The sequence below is a fragment of the Armigeres subalbatus genome, chromosome 2 (genome assembly GCF_024139115.2).
Source record: "Armigeres subalbatus isolate Guangzhou_Male chromosome 2, GZ_Asu_2, whole genome shotgun sequence".
Classification (NCBI taxonomy): domain Eukaryota; kingdom Metazoa; phylum Arthropoda; class Insecta; order Diptera; family Culicidae; genus Armigeres; species Armigeres subalbatus.
Window position 1 is genome coordinate 259,101,254 of NC_085140.1, and position 20,073 is coordinate 259,121,326.

The following is a 20,073-nucleotide window of genomic DNA, read 5'->3' on the forward strand; positions in this document are numbered from 1 at the left end:
GTCTCTTGAAGATGGCTGGAGAGATATTCGATCCGCCATTGGTAGCACCGCAACCGCTGCACTTGGCACGGTGCCCCGGATCAGAGAAACGACTGGTATGACGGCGAATGTGAGCAGTTAGTGGAAGAGAAGAATGCAGCATGGGCGAGATTGCTGCAACACCGCACGAGGGCGAACGAGGCACGATATAAACAGGCGCGGAACAGACAAAACTCGATTTTCCGGAGGAAAAAGCGCCAGCAGGAAGATCGAGACCGTGAAGAAACGGAACAACTGTACCGCGCTAATAACACACGAAAGTTCTATGAGAAGTTAAACCGTTCACGTAAGGGCCACGTGCCACAGCCTGATATGTGTAAGGACATAAACGGGAACCTTCTTACGAACGAGCGTGAGGTGATCCAAAGGTTGCGGCAGCACTACGAAGAACACCTGAATGGCGATGTGGCAGACGAAGATGGCGGTATGGTGATGGACCTGGGAGAACGCGCGCAGGACATAATTCTACCGGCTCCGGATCTCCAGGAAATCCAGGAGGAGATTGGCCGGCTGAAGAACAACAAAGCCCCTGGGGTTGACCAACTACCAGGAGAGCTATTTAAACACGGTGGTGAGGCACTGGCTAGAGCGCTGCACTGGGTCATTACCAAGATTTGGGAGGAGGAAGTTTTGCCGCAGGAGTGGATGGAAGGTGTCGTGTGTCCCATTTATAAAAAGGGCGATAAGCTGGATTGTAGCAACTACCGCGCAATCACATTGCTGAACGCCGCCTACAAGGTACTCTCCCAAATTTTATGCCGTCGACTAGCACCAACTGCAAGGGAGTTCGTGGGGCAGTACCAGGCGGGTTTTATGGGCGAACGCTCCACCACGGATCAGGTGTTCGCCATTCGCCAAGTACTGCAGAAATGCTGCGAATACAACGTGCCCACACATCATCTATTCATCGACTTCAAAGCCGCATATGATACAATCGATCGGGACCAGCTATGGCAGCTAATGCACGAACACGGTTTTCCGGATAAACTGACACGGTTGATCAAAGCGACGATGGATCGGGTGATGTGCGTAGTTCGAGTTTCAGGGGCATTCTCGAGTCCCTTCGAAACCCGCAGAGGGTTACGGCAAGGTGATGGTCTTTCGTGTTTGCTATTCAACATCGCTTTGGAAGGTGTAATACGAAGAGCAGGGATTAACACGAGTGGTACAATTTTCAATAAGTCCGTCCAGCTATTTGGTTTCGCCGACGACATAGATATTATGGCACGTAACTTTGAGAAGATGGAGGAAGCCTACATCAGACTGAAGAGGGAAGCTAAGCGGATCGGACTCGTCATCAACACGTCGAAGACGAAGTACATGATAGGAAGAGGTTCAAGAGAAGACAATGTGAGCCACCCACCGCGAGTTTGCATCGGTGGTGACGAAATCGAGGTGGTAGAAGAATTTGTGTACTTGGGCTCACTGGTGACTGCCGAAAATGACACCAGCAGAGAAATTCGGAGACGCATAGTGGATGGAAATCGTACGTACTTTGGACTCCGCAAGACGCTCCGATCGATCTACAAAACGCTAATTAGACCGGTAGTCCTCTACGGACACGAGACCTGGACGATGCTCGTGGAGGACCAACGCGCACTTGGAGTTTTCGAAAGGAAAGTGCTGCGTACCATCTATGGTGGGGTGCAGATGGCGGACGGTACGTGGAGGAGACGAATGAACCACGGGTTGCATCAGCTGCTGGGAGAACCATCCATCGTTCACACCGCGAAAATCGGACGACTGCAGTGGGCCGGGCACGTAGCCAGAATGTCGGACAGTAACCCGGTGAAAATGGTTCTCGACAACGATCCGACGGGCACAAGATGGCGAGGTGCGCAGCGGGCAAGGTGGATCGATCAGGTGGAAGATGACTTGCGGGCCCTCCGTAGACTGCGTGGTTGGCGACGTGTAGCCATGGACCGAGCCGAATGGAGAAGACTCTTATATACCGCACAGGCCACTTCGGCCTTAGTCTGATTAAATAAATAATAACATTATGAACTGTTAGGAAGTTGAATAATTCATCTTCCTTACCCTTTAGAGAGCGGGCATTCCAATTTGGAACTTTCACACAATTATTTGGCTCCATTGAAACGGAGTCCGATAACATTTTTTTGTGTGTACTTTATACCAACCTGATCAGCTTTAAGAATGGTATTTGCTTTGAACATTGCATCAATCATGTGATGCAATTGTTCAGTTACAAAGTCAAAATCGGAAGCAGTCATGCTACCTGAATCGGCAACATGACCATTATTTTCCGTTGGGACACGGGTATAAACCTCATTTTGAGAAGAGAAATTTTGTCTACCAGCAGCGATGTTTGCATACGTAGGTACATTGGAAAAATTGGAATTTACTGAAGTGCTTGCTACCCGTTGACGAGCGGCAAAATTTGTTTATGAATTGTGGTGGGTATGAACTGGTTTCGAAATTTGAGCGTTTGAAAAATTTTTACCCGTCGAATCTGGGATCCGATTGGAATTTCCCGTCATCAAATTTTGCACGGGAATTCAAAACTTTTTTGCGTGAAGGGCATTCCCAGAAATTGTATTTATGATTGCCCCCACAATTTGCGCACTTAAATTTATTGGAATCTTCTCTCACAGGACATGCGTTCTTGGCGTGAGAGGTTCCACCACAAATCATGCATTTAGCATCCATGTGACAATGTTTGGTTCCATGACCCCACTTTTGGCACTTACGGCACTGGGTGGGGTTTTGGAAATTTCCCCCAGGCCTGCGGAAATGTTCCCATGTAACACGGACATGAGACATAATACAGGCCTTTTCCAAACTTTTCATATTATTTAGTTCACTTTTGTTACAATGAACTAAATAAAATTCTTGAGAAATGCCCCTCTGGGAAGTACCAGAGTGGGATTTCTTTTTCATCTTAATTACTTGGACTGGTGAAAATCCAAGTAATTGAGAAATTTCAATTTTAATCTCATCCAGTGATTTATCATCACTGGGGAGACCTTTCAAGACGACTTTGAACAATCGCTCAGTTTTGTCGTAGTATGTGAAAAATCTATGCCGCTTCTCAGTTAAATACTGAAGAAGACGTTTGCGATCGTCAAAGGATCCCGGCAAAACGCGGCAGTCACCCTTCCTGGTAATCTGAAATTAAACCTTTATCCCCTGATGGTTACTCAAAATCTCATTCCGAAAGCAACACGGCAACAGATACCACAATATGTGGAATGCTTTGCTTTTTCGCATGAATCGAATCACCTGGGCTAGAGGTAGATTTGATTTGCTCAATTTCATCATTAATCAAATCGAACTGATTGCTCAGTTCGATAGGAGAAGAAACAATGTCAACATTAGATTTAGAAGGAATATCTGAAGTCTCCAGCTTCCTTCTATTTTTTCCGCGCTTGGGCAGGACGGTCTTGAAACCTTGTTTCTTTGAAGGAAGTGGAGAGTTCAGAGACTCCCCCTTCCTCTTGTTTTTATTAATCCTCATTGCTGAGCGTGGAGACGTGACCTTCTAAGAGGTTTTCTTCCAGAACGGTGTCCCTGCAGGATTACCACCGCTTGTCGGAATTTTACTTCCGCAAACGGGTCCAACGTAAAACGAAGGCACGGGTCCTTGCAAAGATCGTAACGGGATCAGTGGGTACAAATAGCGCTGAGAAGCACTGTTGAAATTAAAATAGCTTCGGGTAGTATTAAAAACTTCCTTCCGCAGAGAGAGAAAGAACCGTACAGCACGAAAGCACGATGCGCTCTGAATACTAAATTTGTTAATTTATAGTTCAAAACCCTTGTAAGTTCAATTGAGTTATTATTGTAGTATCTATCGGATAGTCACATTAATAAATCAATCAACTCAGCGTTTATATTAGAGTGGATTTTGCCACTGAATGGCGGTGGTTTGTCTATATTATGTTCAATACTAAGTGATTTATATTGCTTTCACGATTGGCACATTAAGCCGATGACCGACGATAAGTGCTATATCAACGCTGTCAACAGTAATTAAGTGGATGATGGATTTGCTATTTTTGCTATCACATCGTCTCTAGAAAACAATCTCGGTCGGTGGGTTGTGTTTCCCAGGGTAGTCTTCATCTAAACTATAATAGCATTTAACCTAATAATTATACATATTTTGTCAATCCAACGTTGTCATTATCTTGCTCCGTCAAATATTTAATTCAACGTCGTCTAGTGTACTCCAAACTAGTCCAAACGTAATCAAATATCTAATAAAATTATGTAAATATAAATATACACTTAGGAGATAGACACCACCCCATTACTTACTGACGCTACATGACCACACTCGACTTAGTGACAATTTTCACAAATATTTACCTCGATCCGAAACCGCGTCGGAAAACTGAACACCGATTCCTTGTGATCGGTGAGGATGATGAAGGGGGGAGCCAGCAGATTGCGGACCGATTTCATCAGCACGAGCGGGATGAAGCAGGCTGCAGAGACTGCCAATGCAGGCCACAAGTTGTAATCTGGAAAACGATATTAGTGAAAATGACACGCATCAGTATATGATAGAGATGCAGACAGATGATCTTGTCACCACAGTAGGAAAGGCAGAAATTAATTACATATTAGATTATGGTGAATCGCTGCAGGATATGATATATATGTTTTTCGTACGGGTTCAACATTTTGAGATTTGTTGTCGTTGAAAATAGATTAAAAGATTTCGTCGGCGGCTTAGTCTGGCATCGCAAAGTTCTTCAACGTAAGAAAACTGTTAGGGAGTTTGTGCAATTCTTCCTATGTCAATTATTTTCTCGAAATGAGCGATGCCGCCTTGATATGTGTCACTTTGCAATGCTATCATTTTTCGAAGCAGTGTGCACCCCAATTCTTTGTTTTTCAATGTTATTGATATGGGTACATGTTATGAACTCATAAAGCAATAGACGTAGGATGTAGATTTTGAAATGCTTAATAAAACGTTCAAAACTTTAGAACTTTATATAAAAAGCCAAAAACAACGTTGATTTACTATTAGATTAGCTGCTCGATAGTAGAATTATTTTGATTTAAAATCATTTGTTGCTTAGTATTTTTTCTTAAATTTTAGTGCCACGTGTTTAAAAATTTTCTTTCTTAATAACATTTTAGAAGCATCTTAAAATATACTTGCTATATTTTATAATGTTAAAATTATACGATTTCACGCAAACTGCCGTCTCCACTAGACAGAAGAACCACGGTCTCTTCAAGGCGAATTGCTCTTTCCTTATTTAGGTCATCATAAAATCCAATGGGGCGTATACATAAATTATAGGTAACCATAAAACTTGTAGTGTCTACTAGAAAGTAAAGTCTATAGACAGACAGGCAGTTTGGTGAAGCCTTTACACCGAAATTGAATAGGGAGGTCCCGTAGCGTAGTTGGCTATACGTTCGCCTTACAAGCGAATGGTCATGGGTTTGATTCCCAGACCCTCCACAAAACGTCGTCAGTCGCCGGATCCGCGGCCCATACGGTGGCGTTTTGGGGTACGCATCTTACCGTCACGCGGCTGCCTGATGACGACTGGCAACTTGTTCTTTTCGGAGGCATTCCTCCAACGTTACCCGGATTAAAAGGCAACCGAACAATGCAACGATCATTATGGACAACGACACGATATGGACAAACGGACACAATGGACTCACAAAAAGATGAACTGGCAAGGACAACAATAACGAATAATGGATATCTTAGGGGCCCTCCTTAGCCGTGCGGTAAGACGCGCGGCTACAAAGCAAGACCATGCTGAGGGTGGCTGGGTTCGATTCTCGGTGCCGGTCTAGGCAATTTTCGGATTGGAAATTGTCTCGACTTCCCTGGGCATAAAAGTATCATCGTGTTAGCCTCATGATATACAAATGCAAAAATGGTAACTTGGCTTAGAAACCTTGCAGTTAATAACTGTGGAAGTGCTTAATGAAAAGTAAGCTGCGAGGCGGCTCTGTCCCAGTGTGGGGATGTAATGCCAATAAGAAGAAGAAGAAGAAGGATATCTAAAAATAGATTCTGTGTGGACTATGCAGAATACCATAGTAGATCACGGCACAGTAGCGATTAAGAACACAGAGTGCCTACCAATGATGATCGTAAAGCACGGCTGATCTCCTCCTCCCCCCGCAGCGTCACAAAATTTGTGAACAGCCTCTAATAGTGATGATCCTTACAAAATGTTCAAAGGTGGCATGGCATTTTTTAAACTTAGTGATTTTTAAGTTTTTGACAAAGTTCATCGCTTGAAACTTTCAAAGTTGAAAATAACGAAGTTATAAAAACAATCTGTTACTGTAGATAATTTGTAGGGGGTGAAACGTCCTTTCGTTGTGGTATGCCCTAATGTTGCGGTAGAGTTAAAATGGATATAATGGCATCGAAAACATTTGTGGGTCCAATGAAACTCATCGAATTAACCACTAATTAACACTTTTTGTTTGACAAAATTGCTTTAAAAATGACCAAAAATCAACACTTTTCCTTAATAAAATGCATCCTTTGAGCCTATTATTGTGGTAGTGCTAAGGTCTTATTGTTGTGGTATCCCCATAAGAAATATAGGCAATACCGCAACAATAGAACTGACCTTCAGAAAATATCGCAACGATAGGCAACTGCGTCTTATTTTTGCGGTACTCTGCTTTTATTGCCATAAAAACAAAACAATATAAGTTAAGCAAAATTGACAAAATATTTACTAAACTAGAGTTGAAGAGCACACTATTCGACTACTACAATGTGAAAAAAGGTAAACTATTCATTTCCAACTGTTGTGTGGCCGGCAAAAAAACACCCTTAACAGGCTGGCAGGGTACTCGGGTACCCACGAAACAAAAATGCTCTGGAAATCTCTGGAAATTTACAACCGATTTCAACAATTTTGGGCTTATTCGATTCATAATTTTCTCTTCTATCAAGATGTTAACAGGATGAACCGACCCGGTCAATCCGGATTTCCAGGAACATGTTCTGCATAAATGATACTGATCGTGGATTTCGGTAGCTAATCAGCAATATGGGTATCAAACTTCTTGAAATTTTATCAGTAGATTGATTTTTATTGATTTGGGTCCATCAGAAGTGCAGACTTTCGATTGGCCATTCTGGAACAGGTTCCCCGGGAGCCGGGGTTGGCCAAAAACAGTTCTCATCGGAACCCCAACAATATGGGTGTCAAACTTCTTGAAATTGCCTCAAGTGTTTATTTCTGATCTATTTGGGTTCATAAAACAAGTTCACCCCGGATTGTCAATTCCAGAATAGGTGCCCTGAGGAGTCAAGAGTGTTCATAAGCATTTTCAAAGCCGCATTTTCTTTTAAATAATTTTTTTTAACATTATGAGTGCAAAATCAATGCAAGGACCACTCATTGACGCCGGGTGACCAGCAGGAGACCCATCATAAGATTCCGGACACTCGGAGATATGATCGATTCCAGAAATTCTTCTAGACAGATGTGACTTTTCATAAACCGTTTGTTTTAACATTGTCACATCAAAACCAATACATGCACTACTCTTTGATCCTAGGTGGCCTCTATCTGATACTACGAAAGTTTGTTCTAGAAATTTGCGCCTGTTTTTTATAAACAATACGTTGTAAAGTAATGTCCAGGGCTACTAATTGACTCCAGGTGGACACTAAGTTATCCTTGGAATGCTCCGGATCATCCGGAACAGTGGTTAATTCTTGAAATTCGTCATTTGTTGTGAGAGCAAAATTAATGCAATGGTACAATGGTAAATGGTACTCCAGAAATGCAGGGATATCCAGAGCAGTGGTCAATTATTGCAGTTTGTTTTAGAAACTTTCGAAAATCGTTTGTAATAGCAGTATAGAAGCAGAGTCTTTGCTCGCGCTTAGAATCATAGGGACGTAACTGTATTGATTGATTTCTCTCCATCGATTTTATATTTCCTTCAGGCGGAAGATGCAATCATCCTTCATTACAACTATGAATCTTCGGCAAACTACCGCAATTCACTACATTGATGAAAAGTAAACATCGTCGACGATAAATCGATCAATACAGTTACGCCCCTATGATTCTAAGCGCGAGATTGCGAATATCATCTATTGATCCCGAGTGGCCACCAAGAAGTCCTCCTGAAATACCGGAATTCCTGTAGTTATTGTCATTTCTAACATTTTGTTTTTAACAGTTGCGTAATCGTGAACCATTTTTTGTAACAAAGTATAAAAGAAGGAGAAGAGACCTATTCCGAATATTCGTCTTATTATATAATCTTCATTAATCTTTTTTTTTTAATATTGTTAGCACAAAATCAATGCAAGGACCACTAATTGATTCCACCATGAGGACTTTCGGAAGTTCCGGAACATCCGGAAAAGCGTTCAATTTTTGATATTTTTTATAGCACTCTGATTCCACTGATAATTTGTGTGAAAAAAATGCTGTAACTAGATGCGCTCCTCAGTAGATGAAGAAACTGGCTAGTCTAATCAGTTTCATGTTCCAGTTTCAAAATCTACCTGTCTGGTTATGAAGACCGATCAACGACGGATTAGATGTTTAGCCTAAAGATGATCCTTAATAAATTTCGGAAGTACAACTTGCAGACTCACCATCTGTTTATTAATTTCAAAGCAGCGTACGGTTGAGTGAAAAGAAATTAGCTGTGGCAGATAATGTCCGAATATGGTTCTCCGGCCAAACTGATTACGAAAAGTTATTGCACCAAGAGAATTTCCGTGGAACAAACCAAAACACTAGAAAACAGTTAAGAGGTTTTCCCTACCTTGTGACGAAACACATTTTGGGTATACCTTCATATTTATAGTGGTTCAGATGGAAGTAACAAAGCTAAGCCTAAAATTGTGTATACAGCTAGAAATATTTTGTAAATTTTCTTTTATTTTGACGTAAATCACGAATGCTGTTATTTTAAATTCCATCCAATTTCATCTTTTCGTAATTAACACGATCTTCTAAAATAATACTTATCGAGTTGAATCAATATTGATTCATGTCTGCAATATGATTGAAAAAAATACATAACCTTGGTTTATTTTTACATTAGTTTATATTTTACATGTCATTAGTTTTTTACTTTTCCATTAGTTTTATTTTTTAAGTTAAGTGGAAAAAGTGTCAAAATAATATATAGGAAGGCATGATGATAAAGATTTTCTACATCTTGATTAAACATCTAAAATCTAACTACGACGTATCACGCGCCTCCATACGCATACACGCACTGGCCATTACCAGAACGATATTAGCCGACGCGTGAACATCACTAGTGCCTACTTTTTGAAATATTATCTATGCTTTTTTTTGCAATTTTAAGATGACATCAGCTAGTTATGTTTGTTAACTATTGTATGAGGTAAAATATTAATGAAATACGTTATAATTAAAAAAAAAACTTAAGGCAGTACTCGGTTATCTAGAAATATTGCTCCAGTCTTTTTCGTTTATTATCATTATCATCTTCTCCTCAAAAATTCATTTCATTTTATAAGCTTTCATCTAAAATAATGTTGACCATTTAGATATCATGAATGTTAGTCGTGAATTTTTTCTTTATTTCCTTTTTTAGTAATCCCTTTAAACCACGAACGTGATCTCAGATATCCTTGTCAGTACAGGCACAAGGACTTTCATACATAGAAATAACAAAACATTTTTATAGGCTTGCTTCCGTCGCTGGCTTTGCGTGTGCAACCGGATCACTACTGAAATGTCCCTTTGGAGAATTCGAAACGCCCTTAAATGGACAAACTTGCTATTAAGTGGCATGCTATTTTTACAAAATGATTAGCGTTGAATGTGGAATGGAATGTTTGTCGAGTGGAACGAGAAAAGGAAGAAAAAAACACTTGGATTATTTTTGTATATTCTGGTATTATGGAAAGTCTGATGTTTTGCATTTTTTGTGGTGAATACAACAATAACTCCCAGATTGCGGAACGCTCCCTCTACAACCTTTTAACATGCAATTCAATATAATTTTATTGTAATTCAAATCATAATGGTGTTGTATTTTCATCACGTTTCAAGTCAAAGGTTATATTGTATGTTTCTAATTGCCGCACAATATACAAACTTATGCAAATGAAATGAGGTATTGTTTTGTCTAGGATGGGCGGCTCTATGTTATGTTCAACTGACGGGCCTCCGGGAAACTAATTGAGCAAAACTGGACAGTCGATACTACTATTGGTTTATTGATCCCAAGAGGCAACATGCCGGCTTGGTAACGATAACGAATGTTGTAGGAGTGTATTAAAGCGCGAAATTGAAGAGATGTCGGTGATGGTTTACAATTCACAAAAAATAAATTTTCCAGTATAACATGATACATATCGTTTTTTACTGGCATTATATATCACAACCGTGACCATGAAACCTTTCAGTTTTTATTAGACAATTAATAGAAAAAAAATGAATAGATGTTGTTCGTGTATACCACGAAAAATTTAAATTCCGATAATGAAGGACTTGAATCATCACATTGACCGGGTTGTATTGGGAAATAGTATCTGATGGTTCACTTTTAGAAATTCTGCGTAACTTCTTTTCTCGGGATGTTAAAAAAACCCAACCCTGAACATTTCTAGACCAGGCTGGGGACCTTTAGTATGGTCTTTTAAGCCACGCATCTTACCGTAAGGCTCAGTAAACTTAATTGAATAAGTTCTAGCTTGGACAACGTACCCAACATTGTTGGGTGGGACTTTAAACAAATTTGACCCGACTGATCGAGCGTCTGTCCACCAAGGAGGTGGGCTCCAACAGCGTCTGTTCTGGCATCCAGCGGCCTGGAAGCTATACCTAAGATGGCAGCCCCATCCCGGTGGATAGGGAACCTTGGGCCAACAACCTACTGTTCCCGAAACATCAATTTGTTCGAGAATCCGATAATGAAAGAATACGGACTGATTTTACGGCGACGACTCTTAGCGCGAAACAACGGACACGAATAGGAACATGGAACGTTTTAACCCTAGCCCAGCAGGGTAAATTGGCACAACTTGCCAATGAGGCACGCCGCATGAAGCTTGAGATCCTGGGACTGAGTGAAGTCCGTTGGCCAAACTTTGGAGAACACAGAACGCCGTCAGGATAAGTTCTGCTATACTCTGGTTTACGAGGTGAACACGCTCCCCGGCATCGCGGAGTTGGCTTCCTACTAAGCGCTCAGGCACACTCTGCGCTTATGAAGTGGGAACCTATAAGTGAAAGGATAATCGTTGCCAGATTTAGAACACGGGTCCGAAACCTTACTATAATCCAATGTTATGCGCCAACCGATGCTGCCGATCTGCAAGACAAAGAGAACTTCTACAGTCAACTCAATTCCGTCGTAGATAGAATTCCGAAGGGTGATATCAAGATCTGTTTGGGCGACTTCAATGCGAAGATCGGATCCGACAACTCGAACCATGAGCGCATTATGGGACGCCATGGTCTCGGAGAAATGAGCGAAAACGGAGAGCTCTTCGCAGAAATTTGTGTTAACAACGACATGGAGATCGGGGATCGCTTTTCCCTCATCGACCGGTTCACAAGGTCACGTGGGTCTCCCGTGACGGCTTTACAGAAAATCAAATCGACCACATCTGCATCAGCCGAAAATGGAAACGGAGCCTTCTTGATGTACGGAATAAACGTAGTGCCGATATCGCGTCTGATCATCACCTCCTCATCGGCGAAATACGCCTGCGCATTGCGCGGATTCGTCGGCAGGAGGAAAGAGTTGGACGACGATTCAACACATGTCGACTGGAAGATGCCACGGTGAAACGGTCCTTCGTTGAAGAACTGGAGACGCGTGCTGCAGATATTCCGGAAGGTGGCAGCGTGGAAGACCAATGGACCGCCATCAAGAATGCCTTCATCGCCACCAGCGAGAACAATCTGGGCGAACTACGCACCCAGAGAAAACAATGGATCACCGATGAGACCTGGAGGAAGATAGAGGAGCGAAGAGAAGCCAAAGCCGCGATAGAGCGATCGAAACCCAGAGGAGCCAAAGTCTTAGCCCGTCAACGATACACGGCTCTTGAGAAGGAAGTAAAACGCTCATGTCGACGGGACAAGCGAGCGTGGGCAGACTCTCTGGCCGACGAAGGAGAGAGAGCCGCCGCAACCGGGGACATTCGCCTCCTCTACGATATCTCACGACGCTTAAGCGGGGCGAAGATGAATGCAACGATGCCTGTGAAAGACGCGAATGATCAGTTATTGACCGACCCAACTGACCAGCTGAAACGCTGGTTCGAGCACTTCGAACAACTTTTTCAAGTGCCAACCAGGCCATCACCACCTCGGCATGATCTGCCTAGGATCCGACGTATAACACGTGTCAATACCGAAGCTCCATCACTGCTAGAGATTCAAACAGCCATCCAAAGCATGAAATCGAATAAAGCCTCAGGGGTCGACCGCATATCAGCCGAGATGCTCAAAGCTGACCCCATGACATCCGCTCAACTACTGCATCGTTTATTTCGTAATATCTGGGACACCGCAACTTTCCCGGTCGACTGGATGCAAGGTATCTTAGTGAAGGTGCCCAAAAAGGGTGACCTGACTGTATGCGATAACTGGCGAGGCATTATGTTGCTGTGTACCGTTCTCAAAGTTCTGTGCAAAATTATCCTAGTCCGGATTCAGGAGAAGATCGATGCGACTCTCCGGCGGCAGCAAGCCGGATTCCGTGCCGGAAGATCCTGTGTGGACCATATTGTCACGCTCCGCATCATTTTGGAGCAGGTCAACGAATTCCAAGAGTCCCTTTACTTGGTATTCATTGACTACGAAAAGCTTTCGACCGTCTCAATCACGAGAATATGTGGGGCGCCCTGAGACGCAAGGGGTTCCTGAGAAAATCATCGGCCTCATCGAGGCACAGTACGAGGCCTTTTCGTGTAGAGTGCTGCACAATGGTCCTGTCCGACCCTATCCGGGTCGTAGCTGGTGTGAGGCAAGGATGTATTCTATCACCGTTACTGTTCCTCATCGTAATCGATGAGATTCTGGTAGATGCGATTGACCGTGAACCAAACCGCGGGCTGTTATGGCAGCCTATAACCATGGAGCACCTAAACGACTTCGAATTGGCGGATGACGTTGCACTACTCGCGCAACGGCGCTCTGATATGCAGAGTAAGCTCAACGACCTTGCCGATCGCTCCTCCTCGGCAGGTTTAGTCATCAACGTCAACAAAACCAAATCGTTGGATGTAAACACGGTGACTCCTTCCAGTTTCACAGTAGCCGGGCAACCAGTGGAGAATGTTGAAAGCTTCCAATATCTTGGTAGCCAAATGGCGTCAGACGGCGGTACCAAGATCGACATAGGCGCACGGATCAAGAAAGCAAGGGCTGCCTTTGCGAGTTTAAGAAATATCTGGAAAAACAGGCAGATAAGTGAACGCACCAAAATACGAATTTTCAACTCTAACGTGAAATCTGTGCTGTTATACGCTAGCGAAACATGGTGTGTATCAGTGTAGAACACTCAACGGCTGCAGGTGTTCATTAACAGATGCCTGCGGTATATAATTCGGGCCTGGTGGCCTCACAACTGGATCTCAAATAACGAGCTCCATCGTCGTTGTCACCAGAGGCCGATAACAACAGAAATTCGGGATCGGAAGTGGGGGCGGAAACGAAATCTGTAAGCAAGCATTAGACTGGAACCCAGCGGGACATCGCAGCAGAGGCAGACCCAGAGGCTCATGGCGGCGAAGCCTTAATAAAGAAATAAAAGAAGTCGACCGAAATCTAACCTGGCAACAGGTTAAAGCGATAGCCGGGCAACGCTCAGGATGGAGATCTTTCAAGTCGGCCCTTTGCATCACCGGAGGTGTACAGGATCCATAACTAACTAACTAACTAACTTGGACAACGTACGTGGAAGTGAATAGGAATAATACATTTCTATATTATTTTGAATTCTACATATTTTCCCATAATTATATCACTGTTTGGAAGATATATTTTGAGATACAGATTTGATGGACACCACAAGCGAGCGGCAAATGTAATGTGAAATAAATAGAAACTGGATGTTAGCAGAGGGCCAATTAGTGAGAACAAGCATTGTTGAACTCGCTGTTATTCAGTCTAATGTCCACCCAGGAACGGCTTGAATAGTGGTGATCACTGTACCAAGATAGGCAAAGTAACAGTGATTTTAACCCGTTAATATGCTGTTCGGCAAGCGTTAACAGTTCTATTGATTCGTGGCATAATTCCAGAGATTCATACAAGAGCGCGCTAAATCTCTTAACGCGTATCTCTCGCAAGCCCATACACCGCCCAAATTGAATCTTATTCGAAATGTATTTCCGCTGGCTTGCGGTGTCAATCGAATCTGTATCCTAATTACTTTCAACTACTCCCTTTCGCTTTGAGTAGTATAATTACAGTGTTGACCCGATTATGTCACTCCCCGATTTTGTCTACTCCCGATTTTGTCACGTTTTCCACCCGATTTTATCACGTTTTCGACCCGATTTGGTCACCCCCAGAAAATTTGAAAATTTTAGTCTTTCTTTTCATTTCTCTAAATAATACCGCAAACAACATTGATTTTCATGAAATAACTTTCACCGCTTGTAGTTTATTATAAATGACTTCTGAGTACCTGTGAAGGATTCTGTAAGCATTTTCGACAAAAAATAAAGGGTACCGTTCACGTATTTTGCCTTTCCAAGGCATAAAATGATTCATATTTGTGAAATGAATTTAAAAATTGGAAATAATTTTTTTCCGATTTTTTCACATACTCTATTTTATCACCCCAAAATTCAACAGGGGGTGATAAAATCGGGATATTACTGTATCACCGGAAAAAGTCAATCAATTAATTTCGATAAAGTCACGCGGAGATCAAAACTATACCAATTATGCAACAAAAAAGTGTTTGCTCAAACTAACCACTTCAGAAAATATCAGAATGGGTGGAAAATAATTGTGTTTAAAACCTATTTTGGCGCATATTTTTGAATTCAAGAAATTTTGGATGGATATTTTTGTCGGCGTAAAAGCATTTTTGACGTTTTTATTTTTTTTTAATGGAATGGTATTTAACAGGAAAAAAATTCAACCATAATGGCGCGAATATATTCAAATATCAGGATTTTGCCTTCCTCGTTTTATCTGATGAAACATGTACACCATCGTGCTCTACTTTTTTTAATTTTTTTAAAGCTAATTTTTATTTGCCAATTATCTAATACATGCATTCATCTCTTAGACTAGGTGTTCCGTGTTTTCTTAACACTATCATTCTTATTTGCTATGTTACTTTTTAGTTATCTTCTATCTTCTATATAATAAAAATGAGTTGAGATTTCCTTCCTGACGATTTAACTCGCGAACGGGGTGACCGATTTGCAAGATTTTTTCCCTAATCGATTCGTTTTGGGATCCGCAAGGTTTGTATATGCAAAAGGTTGATGAATTTAACGGGGAAATGTAAAAACTCATTAGAAAACAATTTTGAATTAGCAGTTGAGGAAAACAAAACAAACGCACGGAAATTGATCTAGAGTGCGGTGCTGCAAATAGTTCATTGTGACATTTGCAACACCCGGGCAAAGCTGGATTACTAACGCTAGTTATTAATACATTCCAATTGCCTCTGGCAGTTGGGATTTTTTCTCTGGTTGAATTGAACCATGTAGGAATTACAATGTTCTGAACTTAAACTTATTTATACTAAGGGTACAAGGAGCTAATCGTTGCAATAGAACAGCGGTTCTCAACCTTTTTCTTGAGAGGTACCCCTTCGAACTTTTGCATTGAGGTACCCCATCTTAAAAGTAAGCTTCTGCCTTTCTTCATAAAAGGCTTCTGAGAGCCTCTTGAATGCCAGCTTCCGAGTCACTTAAACGAAGGTTTCCTTTGCATCTTGAAAGGACGTTTCTGAGACTCCTAAAAGAAATGCTTCCAAGAAGAAATCCGAGCTCCTTGAAGCGAGGCTTTTGAGCTAGTTGAAAAGAGACTTCCGAGCCTCTTAAAAGGAGACTTACGACTTACGAGCCTCTTACAAGCTTACAAGCCTCTTGCAAGAAGCCTTCCGAGCCTCTTGAAAGGAGCCTTCCGAGCTTTTTGAAAGAAGGCTTCCGATTATTTTTAAAAAGAGGCTTCCGAGCCTCTTGAAGTAGGCCTCCGGGCCTCTTCAAACGAGGCTTCCGGGTCTCGTGAAAGGAGTCTTTCGGCAGGAGTCTTGATAGCAGGCTTCCGAGTCTCTTGATAGCAGGCTTCCGAGCCTATCGAAAGAAGGCTTCCGAGCCTGTTGAAAGGAGGCTTCCAAGCATTTTGAAAGCAGACTTCCGAGTCTTTCGAAAAAAGGCTTCCAAGCCTCTTGAAAGGAGCTTCCGAGCTTTTTGAAATGAACCTTCCGAGCCTCTTGAAAGGAGCCTTCCGAGCTTTTTGGAAGAAGGCTTCTGACTCTCTTAAAAGGAGGCGTCCAAGCCTTTTGAAATGAACCTTCCGAGCCTTTTGAAAGGAGCCTTCCGAGCTTTTTGGAAGAAGGCTTCCTTCCCTTTTAAAAGGAGGCTGCAGCCTCTTGGAAGTAGGCTTCCGGGCCTCTTAAAATGTAGCTTCCGGATCTCTTCAAAGGAATTTTCCTAGCATCTTTAAAGAAGGCTTCCAAGCCTCTTGAAAGGAAGCTTCCAAACCACTTGAAAAGAGGCTTCGAAGCCTCTTGAAAGCAGTCTTCCGAGTCTCTTGAAAGCAGACTTCCGAGTCTCTTGAAAGCAGACTTCCGAATCTCTTGAAAGTAGGCTTACGAGCCTCTTGAAAGTAGGCTGCCAAGCATCTTAAAAGAAGGCTTTCAATTCTCTTGAAAGGAGCTTTCCGAGCCTTTTGAAATGAACTTTCCGAGCCTCTTGAAAGGGGCCTTCCGAGCTTTTTGAAAGAAGACTTCCGATTCTCTTAAAAGAAGCCGTCCAAGCTTTTTGGAACAAGGCTTCCAGGCCTCTTGAAAGGAGGTTTGCGAGTCTTGAAAGCCGGCTTGCAGGCCCCTTAAAAATAGCTGCTTGGAAATTTGTTTACCGTCGTCGGGGGTGACAATGGGCCAAATGGGGGTGAGAATGGGTCACTGTTTCAACTACTTAGAATGCTCGTAGAATGGATTGAATGTATCTGAGGGCAAGAAGACCAAAATATAAGAGACCTTTTTGAACGATTTTACTCTACGACCTCCAGACTGCCGGTGAGAGCGATGACCCATTCGCACCCCCCAGACCTATTGTCACCCCCGATGGCGGTATTCGACGTTTTGTCCGTTTGATCTCTTGTTCCGCAGCCCTTCATACATAGTGCTGGTTGTGAAGGCTTTAGTTTACTGATCGCATTGCATATTATGTACAATACAAAGTTTTGAAATTGAAAACACATAATTAATAAAACTTTATTAATGAGTTCCGATTAGAATTGAATCATTCGTTTAATAAACTGCCTATAGTATAGCCGCTAGGTTGCGAAGGCCGACGGAGGTCCTTCGTAGCTTAGTTGGATAAAGCACCAGTCTAGCGTACTGTAGGGTCATGGGTTCGAGTCCCATCGAAGGGAAAGTGGTTACCTCCAATACATTTTCCAAATCAATATCTTCCACATAACGTACATATTCACATAGGAGGAAATTATTTTGTTGGACGTTTGTTGCAATGTCTCAATATTAGAAATTTTATGAAGTTCATTGGTACTATACCTCGGAGGCAACTTCAGAATTATTTTCAAAATTTTATTTTGAGTCCTCTGAAGTGCCTTCTTTTTGGTATTGCAGCAATTAGTCCATATTGGCACAGCATACAACATGGCTGGTCTAAAAATTTGTTTGTAAACCAAAAGTTTGTTCTTAAGACAAAGTTTTGATTTTCTGTTTATTAGTGGATACAGACACTTAATATATTAGACACTTAATATATAAGACACTTAATATAGTTAATTTTTGATCTAGCAGAAGTCATAAATATTTGGCTTCGCTAGACCAATTAATTGGAACCCCATTCATAGTGACAATATGTCTGCTAGTAAGCTTCAAATAAGAAGCTCTCGGCTTATGTGGGAAAATTTTAAGCTGAGTTTTGGAAGCATTCGGGGAAATTTTCCATTTTTGCAAGTAAGTGGAGAAAATATCCAAACTTTTTTGCAATCTACTGCAAATGACACGAAGGCTTCGCTCTTTGACTGAGAGGCCCGTGTCATCTGCAAACAAAGATTTTTGACACCCTGGTGGTAAATCAGGTAAGTCAGAAGTAAAAATGGCCCCAGTATGCTGCCTTGGGGAACACCAGCTCTTACAGGTAATCTATCGGATTTAGAATTCTGATAGTTTACCTGCAGTGAGCGATCTGATAAATAATTTTGGATCAGTTTAATAATGTACAGAAGAAAATTAAAATTCATCAATTTTACAATCAAACCTTCATGCCAAACACTGTCAAATGCTTTCTCTATATCAAGAAGAGCAACTACAGTCGAATATCCTTCAGATTGGTTGAGCCGAATTAAATTCGTAACTCTTAATAACCGATGAGTGGTTGAATGCCCATGGCGAAAACCAAATTGCTGTTATTACCAACTTGTCATTAATATGAACCATCATTCTATTTAAAATAATCTTTTCAAACAGTTTGCTTATTGAAGAAAGCAAACTGATTGGGCGATAGCTAGAAACCTAAGCTTGACTTTTGTCCGGCTACAAAATTGGAACAACTTTGGCGTTTTTCCATTTATCTGGAAAGTGTGCCAATTGAAAACATTTGGTAAATAAATTAACCAAAAAGGATAAAGAGCTCTAAGGAAGTTTTTTGATAAGTATGTAGAAAATACCATCATCACCCGGGGAGTTTATATTTTTAAATTTTCTAGTAATAGATCTCACTCCCTCCATATTAGTTCCCAACGAAGGGTCAAAGAGCATCTACTTTCACGTGGTGGGTGTTTTTTCCCTAATCGATTCGTTTTGGGATCCGCAAGGTTTGTATATGCAAAAGATTGATGAATTTAATGGGGAAATGCAAAAACTTATTAGAAAACAATTTTGAGGAAAACAAAACAAACGCACGGAAATTGATCTAGAGTGCGGTGCTGCAAATAGTTCATTGTGTAATTTGCAACACCGGGCAAAGCTGGGTTACTAACGCTAGTTATTAATACATTTCAATTGCCTCTGCCAGTTAGGATTTTTCCTCTGGTTGAATTGAACCATGTAGGAATTAAAAAAACATTCTCTTGATTGAGAATGTCTTCGAAGCTCCGTGTAACCTGATCCTAAATTGGACTAGTGAGACCTAGACTAAAATTATGGGCACTGAGCTGCTGAGCAAGTTTTTAAGCCTTTTCGCCATTTGTTAATAAAATTTTATTTCCCTGTTTAAGCGATGGAATTGGCAGTTGGGTTTTTGACGTAGGACTTACGTCTCTCTTTACTATACCGGGTGTCATTTCAAAATATTCAAATCGACCGCGTTACGCTGTGTTGAAAGATTTTAAACGTTAATAGCGTTCGTCTCAGTGGACGAATTTCTGCGGTAAGCCCCTAAATCGACAGATTTCAAGTATGCCTTCCATGTCCATGCTTGATAAGACCCGAAAAACTTGTTTCAATATGCATGAAACTGTTTTCAATGAAAAACATTGAGATCAAGGGAACCTATAAATATAAGTACCGCATAATTCTTGCATTATTAACGTCGCTATCGATTCCAGTTCTAGACAGCAACACGTACGGACGTGTTTTTTGCTCGCGCTTTTTTTTTCGAAGTGTTTTTTCTCGTTCTTTCGCTGTTTACGTTTTCGCTTGTCGCGTTGGCGTTATTTTCTCCCGGACCCGTCATGGGAGACTCGGTGGCCGATTCGGTCGCTGGAAAAGTGCCTAAGCGCACTGCTCTTGGAGGCGCGGGTAACCACTCCAAGCAGCTTTTGCAGAGCAACGTGTTCTCGCCGTTGCCGCTTGATGACGCCGGCAATCCGCCGAAAAAGAGGAAGAAGCAGCAATCGCAGCTGCCGCAGGTGCAACCGGAGCGGAAGGAGAAGTGCCCGCCCG

General features: G+C 41.9%; 2 protein-coding genes across 4 annotated transcripts in view; one reads left to right on the plus strand and one right to left on the minus strand.

The window, feature by feature from the left end:
* Positions 1–20,073, plus strand: part of LOC134212127 (glucose 1,6-bisphosphate synthase) — a 340,080-nt gene that overhangs the window by 137,883 nt on the left and 182,124 nt on the right. The gene's annotated exons all lie outside the window — the stretch shown is intronic.
* LOC134212129 (uncharacterized) overlaps positions 1–20,073 on the minus strand; it is a 100,777-nt gene that overhangs the window by 57,272 nt on the left and 23,432 nt on the right. Inside the window, exon 2 of the mRNA XM_062689707.1 lies at positions 4,369–4,523. Within this exon, the coding sequence (XP_062545691.1) occupies positions 4,369–4,523 (155 nt within the window). The remainder of the gene's footprint in view (positions 1–4,368; positions 4,524–20,073) is intronic.